General features: G+C 33.3%; 1 protein-coding gene across 5 annotated transcripts in view; it reads right to left on the bottom strand.

Annotated features, from left to right (window-relative positions):
• The window catches only part of LOC131953742 (NEDD8 ultimate buster 1), a 36,017-nt gene extending 20,631 nt beyond the window's left edge, over positions 1-15,386 (bottom strand). Inside the window, exons 1-6 of one of the 5 annotated variants that reach the window (XM_059317083.1) lie at positions 15,251-15,386; positions 12,947-13,079; positions 7,290-7,460; positions 3,540-3,710; positions 3,104-3,230; positions 2,685-2,761 (exon numbers count right to left, since the gene is read on the bottom strand). In XM_059317083.1, the coding sequence (XP_059173066.1) occupies positions 2,685-2,761; positions 3,104-3,230; positions 3,540-3,710; positions 7,290-7,460; positions 12,947-13,069 (669 nt within the window). In that variant the 5' untranslated portion in view covers positions 13,070-13,079; positions 15,251-15,386. Of the gene's footprint in view, positions 1-2,684; positions 2,762-3,103; positions 3,231-3,539; positions 3,711-7,289; positions 7,461-12,946; positions 13,080-13,207; positions 13,227-14,416; positions 14,436-14,463; positions 14,529-15,120; positions 15,179-15,250 lie in introns of those variants that run through there. The other 4 variants (XM_059317084.1, XM_059317081.1, XM_059317086.1 and 1 more) reach the window with 4 other exon arrangements.
• Between the last annotated feature and the right edge of the window lie 4,445 nt (positions 15,387-19,831).

Here is a 19,831-nt window from a genome sequence, read left to right as displayed (position 1 = left end):
CACCAACGTTTTAGAGAGCCCCAAATCTGTTATACAGTGGGCTACTACTAATACAATTGATGACCAAACTGTAACTGACGTAGGGCCTGGCACCCCTGTGCTAGAGTAACGGGTGGCTCCCACTAGTGTCGTAGTGCCAACATTGTTTAATTTAAAGAACTCAAGTTCCACAATGTGCTTCTCACAATGACAACTATATGTGGTCGGGATTCCATAAGCACTTGATTAAATAAATTTTATTCAAACAACATTCTGAAATGCTACAATTATTGAAATGAATGATACATTTTAATGAAACTGACACAATGTAAATTTAGTATTATACCAAATGTACTTGAACTTCTTTTCTTCTGAGATCACAGCAATGTGAATCCATATTCAAACCAGCATGTGAGTAGTAAATAGAAAAATATAAATTTTATGCATGCAAGGGAATTATTCGCTTCATGGACAGTCCAAATATCTCATTACAGGCAACCCATAACCCTACTTTCTCTGCTAAAAGCATACCTGTTGCATTGTACAAGCTTTGCCACATCTAATCATACAAAACTGCGACAAAATATTTTTGAGTGTTTCATCAACATTTTACCAATTATGTCTTTTTAAATGCATGACCTTGTTACCTAAATATTTAAATGATGTGGACAAACCTGTACCCCCAACAACTATGATTCAAGAAATATAGCCCCACCTTTGTTCACACTTAAACAACTTAGTTTTAGAAAGCAAGGTCACATGTCTAAAAATACCAGATTGGTAACTCATTAATTAAAATCCCTTAAAATTTTGTGTCAGCCACAGACAGATAAAGAATCTTTACTCCATCTATATTCCACTAAAACTCAAGTTGTTTACAAGTTTGTATATTTATTCTTTGTTTTGTGTTTGTTTGTCTGTTCCACTAAATGAGAATATGTGCACTATGTAAAGAACTGTAAAATACATATTATGTAGAGAAAAAAGTCTTTTTTCCCCAAAATGTTATACACAAATTTATTTAAAGATGATAATTAATTTATTGATATATTCATTTATAGAAACATCCCTTTAATTATACAAGTTTAGAACAAATACTTTATTTTCACAAAAATTAAAAACTTTCACAGGGAACTAAAGAGACACCACTTGAAACAAATAAGAATTTATCAAAACGAAACAAAACTTATATTGATAATTGATAAACTAGAAAAGTAGGCCTAACCAAAATTAATATATAGCCCTTAAATATTTGATATAAATCTTTGTTTTTTAGCTTCACGGACCATCTAATTTTAGAATACAATGAATTTATCTATAGCTACCGATAAACTAGACTTAAGACATTTCTCGAATGTCCTTGAACAAGTAGAGAATGTATCTAGGTTCTAGGCCAATCTAAAGTAAACACACAATGAATAATTGAGTTTCTTTACTAAACTATTTTATGGCCTAAAATATTTTTAATAAATCTTTGTTTTTTTTAGCAATGGAATTGGCTTAATTAGGATATAATTTGATTTAAAATAATATTCCCGTAATTTTACTTTCTTGCGCTCGTTAAAGAAACATAACTAAATATATTTTGACCCAATGATATGTGCCTGGCTGGCTGAGATGATAGAGTAGGTAGTACGGGTTCGAAACACATCATTTCAATGTTAAATGTTTTAGTTTTAATTTTCCCTCATAGAAAATGCACAGTAGGAAATCACAACACACGTAATTGGTTCTAATTCATTATTATCAGTTTGATGTTATCTTTAATAATTTATTATTCATATGAGGTTTGAGCTCAGAAATTATTATTGATAGAAATCAATGTTTTTAAAAGACAAAAACGTTTCAGCTGAGTTGTGAATTTTTAAAAAATGTGAATGCTAAATTTGACTTTTAGACTTGGTGGGAGATGGAGCAGTCAAAGTAGAGTTCACCTGTTTCTGTGAACTCAGCATATGAGGTGTGGTCAGACACATGCTCAGTCAAATATCTGTGTCTTTAAAAGACAAAAGCATGTTGCCTGGGGTGTTACATCTTTTTAAATGTGGGGTCTGGCTTTTTGTGATGATGTGTGACAGTGGGGAAGGGGAAATGAAAGATGAAAATGATCAAACAAACATGACATCATTTATTGATGACCCCGAAACCTACAGTAATCCAAGGATAACTGGCTGTCAAGTAGAATATAATATTGGCTATTAGGGATTTTTTTGAACGATGAGTAGTGGAAAATACAAAGCAGGTTTGAGTATTTTGCCATTTATCTACTTATCACAAAAACAAAACACATTATCTGACTAAAATATACACTACTTCTTGATATAAAATAATGAACATAACCAGATGGGTTAATTTTTAAAGTCAAAGTAATTCTTTGATGAATTGAAGAAATATTTGCTCTATTTTAAAACAAAATTTTAAACCCCAGTTGCAGCAGTATATAAAATTTGTTGAAAGTATTAATCAACATCACTTTGCCTAAGTAATATAATGTCAGTCATGGAAATATAGCTGTAAGCAGTTTTAAGTTTGCAGTTCTGTATCACAAGTTTATTTTTTCTGTTTTTTTTTTTTAATTCTGAGAAAAGTGCCACTATCTTGAAAATGCTCTTAGAAGGAAGTGGCTTTGGCAGTTTTCCTGTTAACTTTTTTATTATTTTTTGGTAAATGTATTTCTCAAATGTTAAAGATACTAAGTTACTTACTTTTTTCTCATCAAGTGGTAAAACAAGAGGCTGTCCATTCTGATCTGCTATCTGTATATCAAAATCATCATCATCTTCTGATTTAAATGATAAAATACGCACCCTTTAATACATGTATCAATTAATTAAAAGTTTAGTGAACTATTGATAATTGATGCTTTGTTGTTGGAATCAATACAATTTTAGTCATTTATATTTATATTCCTTGAGTATGTGTGAATTTATATACATGCATAAATTTAAGTTTACCTAAAAGTTATAGATATCCTTCATACATTAGAAATTATTTTTTGTTTAATACATATATATTTTATTAAAATTTGTATAGCATCAATCATAAAAAGTTTATTAAACACTTTGATGCATTTATGTGTGTATAAAAGCCAAATAGATATTTAACATGTTAATAAAATTAATACCTTCTGCTCTTGATGATAATATCTCAGCTGCTCTTCTAGTTTTTTCTACCTCCAAAATATTAGCTTCACTTTCCACAATCTTTGCTTCAGAGGATGTCATAAACATGGCCATAACATCAGCACCATTCTGTGAAAAAAATGCCCTATCACAATGACAGTTTGTAAAATGATAATGCAATTACTTTACAGATTTTAAGTAACAAACTTTAATACAGAATAATGGTTTGTTAGCAGAAAAGCAAAGAAATAAAGTTTGATCAAATTTACTATTTTTTTTATTTATGTAAGGAAAACCAGAATTTTGCGTTGTAAAAAAAAAAAACCTACACAATTTTTAGTTAACAATGCAATCGAAAAATTTTCTCACAGTAGTTTTAATTTGGTGAAACAAGTTATAAATTATTGAGTAGTTGAACAATCTATAAAATTGTGTTACCTGTATATTTTGTTGCTGGAGACTTATATTATCATCAATCACCCTTCCTTTACAAATTAATTTAAGCAGTGTTGGCAAAACATCAAACTTAGCTGCTATGCAGTTTCTAAAGTCATTTCCTGTGATGTCTAAACTGCATTCAACTGGAATAACCTGTTGGGCTCCACTACTCTGAATTGATTGTTTGAATAGATAAAATTTGTAATTACAAAAAGAAAAAAGTTAATTTATTTTAATTTGGGATAAACAATCTATACAGACCTACTTTACAAAATACTATAGGTTCCCAGAAAGATGTGCAAACAGAAATTTGTGCACACAGAAAATGCTCAAAGAGAAAAATGAATATTCATTGACATATGTTTTATCTCTTGCAACAGCCTTAATTAGTGCGTTTGGGCTTGTATGAAAACAAACTAACTCAATTACATGCTATTTATTGACAAGGTAAGAGTCACCCAACTGAACAGCATAATGGGCAGATGTAGCCTATATAACAGAAGAGCTATGGTTGTAGCTATCCAACCCACCCACCAACCTGTATACATATATATATATATCAGATAGGTAGATAGTTGCGTCATGATGAAATTATATCAAATACATTATTGTTATGATCTGTGTTTTATCAGGGTATTTTGGTGCAAATAAATGTTGGTGCGAGAGATATAACGAATGCATTTTTTGATGACTTGAATGAAAGAGAGTGAAGTTTTGCGATAGGAACGGGTTGTTTTAGAGTTGGCTAAATTAGGATATAATTTAATATAAAATGAACCAACCCGCTGTGTAGCATACGCTGCTATTTAGTTATTTTATTTTGTACTTCTTGGTAATTCACAACTTGTGAATTCAGTATTTATTAATGTAGAGGCATTTTAAATTGTAAAATTATCTTATTTATTAATATCTTCAGCCCCTTTTTTTTATTTCAGATAGATAAATAAATACTTAATTAGGTAAATACAGTCTATATTAACTATAAATTAACTATAAATTAACACTAAATTATATTAGCATGTCGGCGCACTGGTACTGACTGCTTCACACCACTTTTATATTAAAAAGAACTGTAATGACTGAAATGGGGTTATAAGTAGTGATAAAATAAATTATAGTTAGTTAACAATACAGCATTGTTGGGTTTTTAAATAAAAAATGAAAAGTGAAACATGATTTATATTAATATATTAATAGCAGCATTTTAAATCACTTTAAAATATGGAAATATCTAATTTCATTAATCTAATAATTCTTTAAAATTACAATCAGGGTTCCCACAATTTTTTGACCAGAAAATTCCCTGCTATTCCAAGAAATTCCCTGCTATTTCAAGTATTAATTCCCTGTTATTCGAAGAAATTCCCTGCTATTTTTCATATAAATTTCAACCATTGAACATAAACTTGCCAAATTAAATTAAATTAAACCACAAAAAAAGCAGACATATTTTTAGGGGTGTCACTCATTTTTTAAAGTGAATAATATCCTAAAATTCAACCCCAAAACTTACATTTTTAAACCCTGAAACTTGATGTAGCTTCAGAAATTAAAAAAAATAAAATTTGACAATACTTACTTACTTTTAGAGACATTTGATTCATATTATGTTATATGTTTTTTATACATTCTTTTCATAATTTTAACTTTATAACAAAGTTTAATATTTAAGGATTATGAATATAACAAAAATAGTTTAAAATAGTAGACCCATCTTGATCTCATATTCTAATATTACATTTCTAGAACCTCCCCCAATACAAAACAACGGTTTATGTTAATACAATTAATATTAATATAGTGAGTTAAGCTGATAGTAATCACACTTTGAAACCTAATTTAAAAAGTTATTTTAGCACTTCCTATATTGAGTTCAATAAAGTGTGTAGTCAGCCAAAAGTGTGTAGTTATTCACTCAACCAACAAACTATAAACTAAAAATATTTTGATTAAAAACAAGAAGTTTGAAAAATTTCACTCATGCTATTATTGTACTAATTAATACCTTAGTATAGCTAATATCTAAAACAAAGAAATTTCTGTTACTATGAAATAATACTGAAACAGTTTTTTTTAAGTTCACAAAAATTAATTTAAAAAAAATATTGAACTTACTTAAACTATAATCATAATGCAATCTGTTTTCAATTTCATGTTTATGCCATTTCTTAGAGGTACCTGATTTTTAAACTTAAATGAGCCTAATAGTAATTTTAACATTTTAGTTTGATAGGCAATAATATCAACCTGAATAACTGAAATGAGATTCTAGAGTCTATTTTTTTTTTAATTTCAAGTAAATCGTATTATGAAAAAAAAAAAAACTTTAATTAACCAACATCAGAACCAAGCAGGCCTATAATCATGACTATAGTAAACACATCAATGTGTATGATTTTCAAATGGCCGACTGCTATTAGTTTAAAAATTGATGATATGGCATTTCCCCCCCCCCCCTCCAATAGACAATGTGGAGAGGTCATTGTAAATGCCTATAGCATAAGCCATAACAGGAACAACTGCTATTTGAGATAGCTGATTGAGTCACTTTATTCCCCCCCCCCCCCCCCCAAAAAAAAAAACAAACAAAAAAACAACACCAACACCATGCTGTGAACTTGGAGTCACAGCGAGTTAAAGAAAGCCCTATTTACTGCAATCTACTTGGAGTCACAGCGAGTTAAAGAAAGCCCTATTTACTGCAATCTACTTGGAGTCACAGCGAGTTAAAGAAAGCCCTATTTACTGCAATCTACTTGGAGTCACAGCGAGTTAAAGAAAGCCCTATTTACTGCAATCTACTTGGAGTCACAGCGAGTTAAAGAAAGCCCTATTTACTGCAATCTACTTGGAGTCACAGCGAGTTAAAGAAAGCCCTATTTACTGCAATCTACTTGGAGTCACAGCGAGTTAAAGAAAGCCCTATTTACTCCAGTTGTTAAGATTTTTTATTTCCCCTCCCCTAATTGTAGTTGACCCATACGCATTTGACATTGTTGGTGACATCAATAGCCTTTAATTATTTTCAAGAACGCAAGAAACGCTGGGTTTCGCAAATTTCGATTTTTAAAAAAATCTGTGTTTCTCCCAATTTCAATATTATGGCTAACCGTGAAATAGTCTGCTACAACAGTTATCCTTAAAATGGGTGATAATATTCATCAAAATTCCCGGTTTTCCCAGATGCGAGGGAACCCTGAATCTTAAATGTTTATTCAATAGATATATACACACATTATATATTAATCATCATCATCTTTTCACATTAATGCCTAAGTAGAATTCATCTGTTTCAATGACTTCGCAATTGAAGGGATAGCATAATACCAGTATGCCCAGCTGCCTTATTTCCCCAACAAGAGTCAGGTACCCATCAGAGCTAGGTGGACACATGAACATTTTAAAGACTTGAACCAGTGATTTCAATTCAGGACTTTCAGTTTTACCATCTGACTTTACCATCCAACCACACTGTTATATACTAATACAGACTTAAAATAATGTATGTTATTAACTTATTTAATTATGTAATAATTATATGTGTGAAAATATTGATGAGTGTTTTAAATAGTTTTGGGCATTTCAGCATAATGTCATTTATTTGTTTAAACTAAGTTTAACTTACTAGTTGTGTGATATAAAATAAATAATTATTTGCCAATGGTGGTGATTTAAAAAATGTTTTTTTGTAAAACACTCTTTTATATAAAGCAGAGGGAGAAGCCCTTAAAAAAGGAGTAAACTACTTACTGTGGAGGGTGAAGCCCCAGTTAGTTTCACTTTGAGAGTAGCAACACCCAAATTGTGAAATTTTTCTCTCTCCTGTAATTTTGTAACAGCATGAATACGAAGTTCTTCAAGTCCTAAAGCTATTTCATCTCTTGTAAAGTTGAAATCTCCAAAAACTTTAGTGATGAGGGACTAAATTTAAAATGATGTAAGCAATAGTTAAAAATAATTTCTATTACATTTCTATTATTTAAAAAAGAAACTGTACTGTAAGACAACTATAACTTTTAAAAAATTCACTGTGAGCCTAAAATTTAGCTGGTTCATTTTTACAAAAATATTCTTTGATGACAATACAAGTCTATATATTTTTTAATTTAATTACATGTTGAATTAGTTATTAAACTTTAATGAAACTGTTTCAAAACTGAAGTGAGGTAACAAAATTAATTCACTAGATAGAAAAACATATTTATCGAGAAAAATGGCCCGTTGAGGAAGGATACAACGGGCGCTAGGCTGATAGTGCTGTCTCTTTTCTCTAAACTAAAACCACCCCACCCACCACCCCCCCCCCCCCACCCCCAAAAAACATGTCTACCATCCCATTCAACGAAATATAATTATATACTTTTTCCAGTGTCCGCCCCCTCCCCGAAAATTCTACCCCCGCCCCCGAAAATTTCAAGTACCCCCCACCCCTCTCCGGGGAGGAAAAAGTCTGAAAGAAACACTGGTGTCGCGCTTAGCCACTACCCGAAGAATTGCATTAAAGAAATTGCGAGAAAACCACTTTTTAGATTAGACACATTAATTAGGCGGTAATTTTATTATAGAGTATCGATGAGGAAATTTCTTTTGAGTTGGGGAGGGGGGGGGGGGCTCAGACGTTCTTACGCGGGGGTGGGGCTTTGCCCCTACCCAAAGAATTGTATGAAAGAAACTCTTCACGCAAACCACTTAGATTAGACAAAATTTCCTTTTTATTCAATGTTTACTCGGGAATCAATGACGTCATATTACTGTGTGCACTCTCCGGCTTGAGATTATTTTCTACTCTATGCTAAATGTGACGACATCATACTTCGTTTTTCGAATTACTATGCATGTTTTTAATTTGCTTGTGTTTTCTCTAGAGCGTTCTTGTCAGATAGATAGATAGATAGACAGACAGCGAAACTATTAGTATTAATAACAGAAGGGGAGATAACTAGCTAGACGCTATCACCAGTTAGGTGAGCTATGGTTCACAAAAATGTTAATAGTTAAGGCTATTAGGGGCAGATAATAAAGTTTTTAAGCAATTTGAAACTATTGTGATTAGGAGCAGTAGCTTTCCTGCGAGCTGCTGATGGTGTTTTAAAGCAAATATTTTTAGTCGTATTGATTATTTTGCTTTCTTTAATAAAAGATTTGGTTGCTCATGATATCTTTTACATATTTTAGCCACAAAAGCTTTCAGTGAAGAAAGCAAATTAGTTTTATTTTCTTATTTTCAGTGCATTTAAATGCTTGTTGCTTTTATATTTGTTTTATTTAAAAATTAATTTAGGTAAAAGAATTACATACAATTTTTTTATGTGATTTGATAAAGTCTAAGACTTTTAAGAGACTAAGGACAATGTTACTCACTTATAGACAACACTAGACTACCCGTCATCCCTTGGATAACTGTGGGTTTCGGGGTTCATCCATAAAAAATATCACGTCTGTCACGTATCGTCACAAAAAACCAGACCCCACATTCAAATAGAGTTCACACCTCAGAGGTTTTTGTCTTTTAAAAACACCTATTTCGGGTTTGACCACACTATCCCTTCATATGCCAAGAACACACAAACATGTGAACTCTACTTCACCTGCCCCGTGTCCTGTTAAAATTATAAGCAAGATTAGCGGTATAGAATCCTTGTATGAAACTTAAGTTATGCAAATAGGCCCTAGATCGAGCATTTCAAATTTAATATTATCCCAAATTAGCCTATTCCATAGCTAAACAAAGAAAGATTTATATAAAGTAAATATTAAGGCCTGAAATAGTTTAGTATATCTAGATAGAGCTAGATCTTGAATTTACGTTAAGTTTATAATTTTGCAAAATTAGCGGTATAGAAGCCGCGTATGAATCTTAAGTTACGCAAAATAGGCCCTAGATCGAGCATTTCCAAATCAGCATATTCCATAGCTAAACAAAGATTTATATAAAATAATTAAGGCCTAAAATAGTTTAGTATATAGATTCTAGGTTCTAGATTTAGAATTTACGTTGAGTCTAGATTTCCACATCTAGAATCTAGATTAGATCTAAATTTTAGATAGATCTAGATTCTAGATCTAGATCCTAAGATAGATAAATTGGACCTAGATCTATGCATTCTCAAATAAGATGATCATTGAAGCTAAACAAACATTTATATAAAATAATTAAGGCCTGAAATAGATTCTAGAATCTAGATGTAGAATTTACATTAAGTCTAGATCTAGAATTTACGTTAAGTCTAGTGACCAGGGTCCATAGCCAAATCCCAAAAGAAAATTCAAGGGTTTTTCAAGGTTTTCAAGGTGATTTTGGGGGGAATTTCAAGCAGTGTTTCTTCCAGACTCTTCTCTCCGGGGGGGCACTTGAAATTTTCGGGGGGGCGGACACTGTTAAAAATATATATTTTCTATATAAATTATATAAATTTCATTTCGTTCGGGGGGGGCGGTAAAAATTTTTCGGGGGGCAAAGCCCCCCCGAAGAGATGCCTGGAAGAAACTCTGATTTCAAGGTAAAAACTACCACTAACGGGCATTACAATGAGGGTTATGTATGTTTTTTGCACACACAATTTTTAAAATAATTTTGGTGTTATTACGAAATTATCTAAGTCAGGAGATTGTCTGAGAGTCCAGCATAATCCCTTTTTCAATCAGTATCTTTGGTGTCAAATGACACTCCTCCAACTTCTATTTTCAGAAAAACCTCTTTCAACACTGGCTTGACCATGTGACAGAAGCAATAGATCTCTAACAATTTTCCAAATGTTCACATAAGAAATTTTGCTACCAAGCTGTTCTATGAAAAAAATGTCCAGCCTATCATGTTCTCAATTAGATTTAGATAGACAACCATTTAGAGTACATGTATCTATGAATGTTGAAAATTGAAACAGAACTTGGTCACACTCAGCTGATTTCAGTTTCCATTTGTTGACTAGGATGTGAAGAATTCCCTCCATTTTTTTGGTGAACTGGCTCTATTTTTAAACATTTGCATTAGGCTAAGTCTCTCACTAATGACTAAAGTAATGGAGATTTCAACAAAAAATTTGATGAAAATCCTATCAAAGTTGTCTTACAATCAGATTTGAAATCGAGAATTTGAAGCTCACTTGCTTTTTTTATTTTTTCTAGAGACTTTATTAGAGAGTCAGCAACAAACCCAACTTCAATTGAATGACTTGTCAATGTCAAGTGATAATCAGAATCAGGTCATTATACATAAAAGGAAGCATTGGTTCGTCTGTCTGATAGTCCTTTAAAAAGGACTCTGCACACATATTCCTTTAAAAAGGACTCTGGACACATATAGAAACAAAAAAAAACCTAGCTATGCTTGTAGAAATTATCCTGCTTAATGTCATAAATGACCTCACGCTTTTTAAAAGATTATTACCTCCCCCCCCCCCTCCGTCACACATCACAAAAAGCCAGGCCCCGCCCTCTAAAATGACGTCACACCTCAGCCTATAACCCCCCCCCCCCTCATAATTGCAGTTGAATTTTTCTTAAAATACAATTTTTTCCCCAAAATCTTGTCTGCTCTGTCAAATTAGAGTATTTTAATCAATTCCTTTTACAATTTATTAAAACAGTTTTCTAAAATGCTAAAATTCGTTTTCTAACATTGCCTTTTAATAATGCAAAAGTGTGATGTCACACCATCTGACCCCCCCCCCCCTCATCCCCTCATCACACACCGTCACACGATTACGGACCCCCCCCCCTCCCCCTACGAGTGTGACGTCATTTTTCGACGACCCCAATGTCCCCACCTATGATATACATGATGACGTAAAGAAATATCATGGAACTTTTAAGTTAGTTCATATTGCGGAATAACAGAATTAAGTTGTTTTTAAACAATTTCCCAAGTAACTCCGCTAGTAATACTCATGTCAGAGATGTAGCCGCCCGACAAAGTGAAAAGCGGATTTTTTTTACAAGCAGATGGGAGGGGGCAGTGACAGCGGCAATTTTCTCAAACACGGTAATTCGAGGCTTCTTAAACATTTCAAGGACGTTTTACCACAGTAAAAAGCAATTAGATCTAGACCCTGCTAGATGGTGTAACTAAATTATAGCAGATCTACATATTTTGTTCAATGACCTAAAACGATGCAGATCTAGTTTTTGTTTATTATGTTAATAAACAAAAACTAATTAAAGATAACCACGTTAAAATTAGATACACAGCGTTTGTAGAACTGTCTTGACCGTGAGACACTACTGTGCTCGCGCGTGGTCTCGTGTCGTAGGTCTTACGGTGGTAAAAATTGTCCGTAAAGTTGAGTGAAAACAGCACAGTCATAGTCCTTCAAATTATTTTTCTTTTCTTTTGATAAATACAAAAAAAAAATTTACGTCGGCGCAAATTCTTTCCTTTTTTAAGAAGACAATCGGCGATGCTTATGAGCTGGTAATGTTAGGATTTAATTTTTTTTTTTTAATTACACAGCCTAGCGGTAGCCCACTGATGACGTCTTGTAATTAATGCGAATTTTACCCCAACCTCTATCGACATAAATAACCAGACAGCCACGTCAAGAATGACATCAAAAAGTTCTGTCTACAGCCTCACCCATCTGATACAGCCAATGTGTATTTGGTCCATAACGCACGTGAGATTGACAATTACGTCATTTGCTATTGGTTTTTAGCGCAATTTCAAAAAAAGAAAAATTGCATTTAATAATGCGTCATTTCTGGATGGATGGATGTATGGATGTGTGTCCGCAGCTTTAAGTGGTATCTCCTCCTCAACGAAGCAATATCGAGGACTAGTTCCAAAAGCAAATATGTTAAGCAAGTTCCAAGGATGATTGTGGGCAAAAAAAAATTCCGGAATTCCTTCCTGGAATTCCCGGAAAAGCCAAAAAACCTCGAACAAATGCAGTTTTTTTGCTCCATATCTCAACAACCAGACCACTTAGCGACTTGAAACATTTACCAATCGATTCCTGCCATAATTTAGACCAATATTGCCGAAGCAAGTTTTCAAAAATATCCTTTCGTTCGGTCACAAAAAATTAATTAAGAAAATTTAAACTGAGCGTCGTGTAGGTTTTTAGCGCAAAGCTGAGGTTCGAAAGGATTTTACCATAGCGAATGAGCGGAGGTTCGAAAGGATTTTTTTTTTTCGACTGATACGGGAGGCTAGCCTATCGCGACGTGGGATCGTTCGCGTCACTGCGCGCGGCAAGAGAGAGAGAGAGGTGAGCTACGCGTTGCTCGTTTTTTTTCCAAGTGATTTAAATTTGTTATGGATAACATAAGGAAATAGCGCTTAAATTGTCACTAGACAATTCTCTCCATAGCAAATCAGACAAACAAAAAAAAAAAAAAAAAATAAATAAATATTCAAACATGGTAAACAAAGTTGAGTTTTAGTAGTATATAGATGAAATTATGATTACCTCAGGTATTTCTCCTTTCTGTTTATCTTCAGTTGTGAATGGAGGCAACCACAATTTAATTTTTTCAGAATTCAAGCGATCCCTAAGCTTTTTTAAAAGAAGGTCTCTACTGAAGTTTTCCATTTTACATAAACTATTGAAAATAAAAGTACATAATAAAAGTTACTTATTACGGTAATCTATCGTTTTAGGTACGTAAAATCTGCCAAGGCTAGTAATGTGAAAAAAGGGTGACTCATCAAATTTTTAAAATTATTTTACATTTTCAGAAAGATTTATAGGGGTCAGCGTGGTCGAGGCGGTAAAGCTCATGGTTTCTAAACAGAAAAGTCTCGAGTTCGAACCCTCGGGCAGATGAGGCTTGTTAGCTGGAGACAGCCACTCTTCTAGGAGAGACAACTCCAAAATGAAACAACTGTTGCCTTGTAGTTTGTACTTGGTTGGACAAAGGCTATGGAAGCAAATCCAAATAATAAAGCAGGCTGAAATCGGGGTCAATGGCCTCAATGGCGCATAATCATTTATCTATAATATTTGACACAAATATATCACAATATACTTCTATTAAAGCTTTGACAATGAGGTAACTTTTTCGTACATTACTAGCCGCTGGCGATTTTTACGTACCTAAAACGATAGATTATGGACAAATAGATACAGTCTAGGCCCTAGTCCAGAAATGGTCGCCAGTGAGAAAAGTCTCAAAGGTATTTGAGAGGCCCATAAATTAATTTAAAAATCATGCACGGCGTACAATATGACTATAAAATCCTGTCTGTCTGGTTTTTTCGGACTTTACTAAAGATTGGATGTATTTGATGTTTTTAATATTTTCGGTAACTAAATAAAATAAAAAAAAAAAGCAAAAACAATTTGGTTTTCACATGTAATGGCCACATAAACAATTGCATCCTGATATTCAATAGGCCGCCATAAATTTTATTGTACACATTGTAAGCTATAAAAAGAAAAACTAGGTCATGGGGTTTAAATTTGCATTGTTATTTAAAAGCTTGATCTGCAAAGTTTTGTAAACAAAAAAACTATAAAGTGGGGCTGTCAGAAATCAATCATGGAGTTCCTGTACAGCCAATCAATGTTTGTCTTACGAAAGTGAAACATCAGTTATAACTTAGGCTTGATGAAAATAAATACTAGGCCTAATAAATAGAAATTTTTTAATGTAGCCTTAAAAAAATCTCAACAAATTATTTTCAAGTTCTCGGATCTGCAACTTTTATAGCATTGATTCTAAAAATATTAAATCGTCAACTCACTGGTGTCCATTAACTTTAAACTTTGGTAATCTATCGTTTTGGGTACGTAAAATCGCCGCGGCTAATAATGTACGAAAACGTTACCTCATAGTCAAGGCTTTAATAGAAGTGTATTGTGATAAGTAATATGTTTGTGTCAAATATTATAGCCTAGATAAATGAATATTAAACCAAATCAATGGCTAAATAATACTAAATATATCAATATTTGATTCAATAGCCTATAGGCCAGAAATTAACTTTAAACAGCAGTGTCTTTGAGCAAGATTTGCTATATAAACAGCAGCCATTTGTAAAATAGAGTGGCTTCCCCCTGAATCTCGCGTTATAAGTTTATAAAAATAAAACTTAAACAAGATGGCTGCTATAGTAAATGAACGTTGTTGCATCTGTTGGAAACATCGCTAGTCTTTATTTATTACTGAAAAGTTTTACTTTAATTCAATTGTTTAAAAACAGGTACATGAAACAAGGAAACATTTTTGTATTTTAAAAAACATAAATCCTCCTCAAAATGTGAAATCTGAAATAGATCTAGAACATCTAATCTAGATCTAATTAATAAATTATTATTAAAATTTAAGGAGTCACCTGTTTTTCACATCACAAGTCGCGGGCGATTTTTCGTACCTAAAACCGTACAAACTAAAACGATCGATTACCTAAACTATCCTAAACTTTAAACAATAAACACTAGTCTAATATAAATTGTAATAAACAGCAGTATTTGCGAGCATCACATTCACATATTATTATTAATTAATATTAATATAATATATTATAGGCCCCTATTAATCATTATGTGACACATGATTGACATAAACAGCTAGATCATCTAGCTAGATCTAGATCTAGATTTAGAAATCTAGATTCTAGATTAAATCTTGTTAGATATACCAATAAGATCTAAATTATAAACAAAACAACTTTTATTTTCATTTATCTAGATCTAGATTCTAGATCTAAGATCTATGATCTATGAATCTATCTATGATCTAGAGTCTAGATCTAGATACTCCACACTTACTCGTCATTTAAAACATTTTAGATGCATCATTGTTGTCATTTTAAGCTGAGTCATCATCATTAAGTTTCGAATTTCAATCAACAACTTAAAAATCCTCACATAAAAACACTACTCTAAATATCAGAGGCGTATCAACGAGGACGGCAAAAGGAGAAAAAAATAAAAGCTGCAGTTTTGAATAATAAACAGTTAAAGTTAAGGGGATATGCTATGTTTTTTCCTATTTTTTACAATCTAATATCTAAAGCATTTTGAATAATTTCATCATGTTTGGCATATAAAAGTAAGTATTAAACAGCAAAATAAGGGTTGAAAACAATTTTGGTTGTCATGGAAACCCGAAAAAGCCTTCGCCATTTTGAATTTTTTGGTACTTTTAAAAATGCTAAGGCTTTTTTATTTATGCACCTAAAGCTATCAAATTTAAACTGCTTATATTTCAGGATATATTTAAACTTTTGTCACGAAAACTTTTTGAAATAGCTACTAGTAAGAATTTTACAAAGTCTACAAAATCGTACCATTTTTAGTGTTCAAAATTTTCAAAATTTGCATATTAATTACTAAATACTTTTTTCTATGTAAGACATCACAATTCCCTCGTGACAAAAGTTGTATTTTTGCACGAAGAACAATTATGGAAAATATGGTTGCGATTGTTTAATAAATAAAAAAGTAGTAGGCTTTATAGTGTTAAAAACATTCGAAGTGAGAAAAACAGCCAAAAGTAACGAAAAGTAGGTCACGAAAATACCATATCTGGGTAAACTGCAAAGTAGATTGTAAGCTTTGGGTGTTTCCGAGATTATGGAAATTAAGATTATCAAATAAAGGAGAAATCCAGCTTTCCAATGATGCCAAATATAATATGATGAGGGATATACAACTTTTCATAGAGAGCATGTAAGATTGGGAAAAATTGATTATTTTTAATTAACAGGGTCATAAAAATGGTAATTTAAACACCTAAATTTTTTTTCTCCTTTAAGTTATTATTTTCCTAATGCAAAAAAATGGACAAAGTATGCAAAAGTGCAAGAAACCCATCATGACGAAAAACAAGAAATTTTGTGGTTTTTTATCGCGCATATCCCCTTAAGAAATTCTATTTTAGCGGCTACAAGCCTTGATATTTGATATACTGATTTACTGGCGCACCGTCAAAGGGTCAGGGACAAAACGGCCCCGTCAGGTCGACTCCCGACAAAAAGACGCAGTCAAAATAGCCCCGTCATATGGGGTCCCGACATATTGGATCCCGTCAAATAGGTCCAGACATATTGACTCGCGACATATAGGCTCCCGACAAATGGGTTCCCTACGTATTGGCTCTCGACACATGTGCTCCCGAAATGTGGACTCCAAACAAAGTGACTCCAAAATATTGGCTCCAGACAAATGAATCGCATGACCAGGCTTGACATGAACCATTTTGTACAACCCACAAACCACACAGTAATTCATAAACAAATTGAGCCTTTAACAGCTCAATACAATGTTAAAATTTTGATAATGTTTAGCAATGTTAAAATTTTGATAATGTTTAATTTTCAACAATGAAGATCTGTTGCTTAAAGGCGAGCTCTGAAATGTATGATATGCATGATCAGAGCCGGCATTAGGGGTACGCGGGGCCTATGGCCAACCATCCGCGTGGGGCCTTATATTTTTCCATTGGTGTCTAAAACATGTACAGTGAAGCGTTTTTTTTTCTTTTCAACGCGAATTAATATTTATAACGATATCTATGGTATTTTTAAGCTGCTTATCAATGTCGTATTAACATAAAGACACTGATTAACAAATAATTTGTTTACTTAGAAGTGCTTTTGAAACGTTGCTTGTTTCTGTTAAGGCTTTTTGTTTGAAAAGTAAAAAATAAAACAGATAGGCCTATAAGTTCGAGACACGTATTTAAGAGACGATGAACGTCAGCTTCAAACCTGATTTTTTTACATTAATGTTTATTTATGAAAATACTAGGCATGCTGCCCAGCTTCGCTTAGGCTTTCAAAAACATTGATGTAATATAGTGAGACTTGTGAAGTCAAGGGAACTCACTCTTCTTGTATTAGTATTATATTTATACTGTTATCTTGAGTGATGTCCCTTACATGTATATATATCTTTATCTCTCGTCACTTCCACTCTCTCTCGTTATCATCATGTAGTTGGAGGCCAATAAACGTTTTATATACAACCACATGCTTCTATCGTCAATCCATTACATCCGGCGACGAGGATAAATAATCCACTAGAAAGAGCACCTACTTACTCAAAAAGAGGTTTGCTAGAGCATATTGGCTAAGTATTTCTAGAATAATGGCGCTGTATGGCCAAATAAAAGAATTTGATTCGAATGATGAAACCATCCATGATTATCTAGATAGGTTAAGCTTTTACCTTGAAGCTAACGACGTGACGATAGAAGCCAAAAAGAGAGCTGTTTTGTTAACAGTCATAGGGCCTCAACAATTTAGGCTACTAAAGGACTTATGCGCACCAGCTAGTCTAACTACCAAGAGCTTTAACGAGCTGAGCAAATTGCTAACAGACCACCACGCGCCTACCCCATCAAAGTTTCTATGTAGAGCTAGATTTGACGGTAGGACTCGTCAACCAAACGAGTCAATATCAGAATATGTTGCTGCTTTACGTCATTTAAGTGAATTTTGTGAATTCGGCGATACGCTGTCTGACAGACTATGTGAAAAGTTTGTGACAGGTGTAAACAGCCCTGATTTTCAAAGAAAGTTACTGCTCGAGTCAGATCTAACATTAGAAAAAGCAATACAACTTGCAACTTCATTCCAGCAGTCACCTGAGGCGGCAAAATCTCTAACGCCCTCAGGGATCCATGCAGTAAACAGCAGGTTAGTCAACAAACACCAACCCCATCAGAGCATTTCAACTTATGCTAAACAGCCTGCACGTTCAAAATCTTAGATCTAAATCTAATAATAATTATCAAAAATGTCATCGATGCAAAGGTCCCCATGCATCTCATCGATGCAAGTTCAAGTCAGCAACTTGTTATAAGTGCAGTAAGCAAGGTCACATTGCCAAGGCCTGCTTTGCAAAGTCTTCGTCTGTTGCTAAATCTAGCCAGTCAAGACAGTACCGCAACCAAAGGCAGCACTATGTTAACTCTCACCAAGACTACCTAACCCAACCAATGAACCACTCTACCTGTGAAAATGCTCAAACTGATTCGCAGCCGGATTTCAACCTGTTCTCTGTGAAATCAATAAGTCATGCTCCCATCAATGTACTAGTTTATATCAACGGTAAGAGCATCAGCTTCCAACTTGACACTGGAGCATCTCTAACAGTCATCACAAAGAAGGACTTTGACGCTGTCACAGGAGGATCAGTGCCTCTACAACCATGTCACAAGTGTCTAACAACATACACTGGTGACAATGTTCCGGTAATAGGAGAGTGTATGGTTCATGTAAGTTATAATGGTCAAAGTGTTAAACTTCCTCTTCTTGTGGTCGAAGGAAATGGACCACCATTACTAGGTAGGAACTGGTTAGTTGATCTTAAGTTAAATTGGGAGAGTATATGTTCATTGAACAATGCAAGAGAATCTAGTCTTACTTCAATAGATAAAGTTATATCTGAAAATAAATGTGTTTTTGGTAATCCTGGATTACTAAATGATAGAACAGTGAAGTTAAGCATTAAAGACACAAATCCAAGATACTGCAAAGCTAGAGTTCCACCTTATGCAATGAGGAATAAAATTGAAAATGAGCTAAGTAGATTGGAATCTAATGGCATCATAAAGAAGGTAGACTATTCCGACTGGGCAACGCCCATTGTGCCAGTGTTAAAGAAGGATGGTTCTGTAAGAATTTGTGGAGACTATAAAGCTACACTGAATAAGCAAATAGAGCTAAATAGGTACCCTATTCCTAACATTGAGGAAATTTCTTTGAATTTGGCAGGAGGAGACAAATTCACTGAATTAGACTTTAGTCATGCTTACACTCAACTAGAACTGCGTCCAGATTCAAAAGTCTATACAACAATAAACACACATAAAGGACTCTACCAATATGAAAGACTATGTTTTGGTATATCATCCAGCCCTGGAATTTTCCAAGCTGTCATGGACAGTATTTTTAAGGATATTCCAAATGTTTGTGTGTACTTTGACAATGTGTACATAACTGGTAAGAATGACACTGAACATCTTAAAACACTTGATAAAGTCTTGAAAATAGTTGGTGAAAAAGGTTTAAAGATAAACAAAGATAAATGTCAATTCATGCTGACAGAAATTAGTTTTCTTGGTTATATATTAAGCAAGCAAGGTATCAGACCTCAACCAGAGAAAACAAAAGCCATTAAAGAAGCACCCAAACCTGAAAATACCCAACAACTAAGATCTTTTTTGGGCTTGATAAATTACTATGCAAAGTTCATAGGGAATCTGTCTGGTAAACTATCACCACTGTACAAGCTGCTACAGAAAAATGCAACTTGGCACTGGGGTAAACAACAAGAAGCTGCTTTTAATACAGCAAAAGAAGCTTTGTCTTCTGACACCTTACTAACTCACTATGACCCAGG

The sequence above is a fragment of the Physella acuta genome, unplaced genomic scaffold (genome assembly GCF_028476545.2).
Source record: "Physella acuta isolate Inbredline_101_S28 unplaced genomic scaffold, ASM2847654v3 ptg000944l, whole genome shotgun sequence".
Lineage (NCBI taxonomy): Eukaryota > Metazoa > Mollusca > Gastropoda > Physidae > Physella > Physella acuta.
The sequence above is the reverse complement of the archived record's forward strand: the minus strand, read 5'-3'. Positions and strand labels throughout refer to the sequence as shown.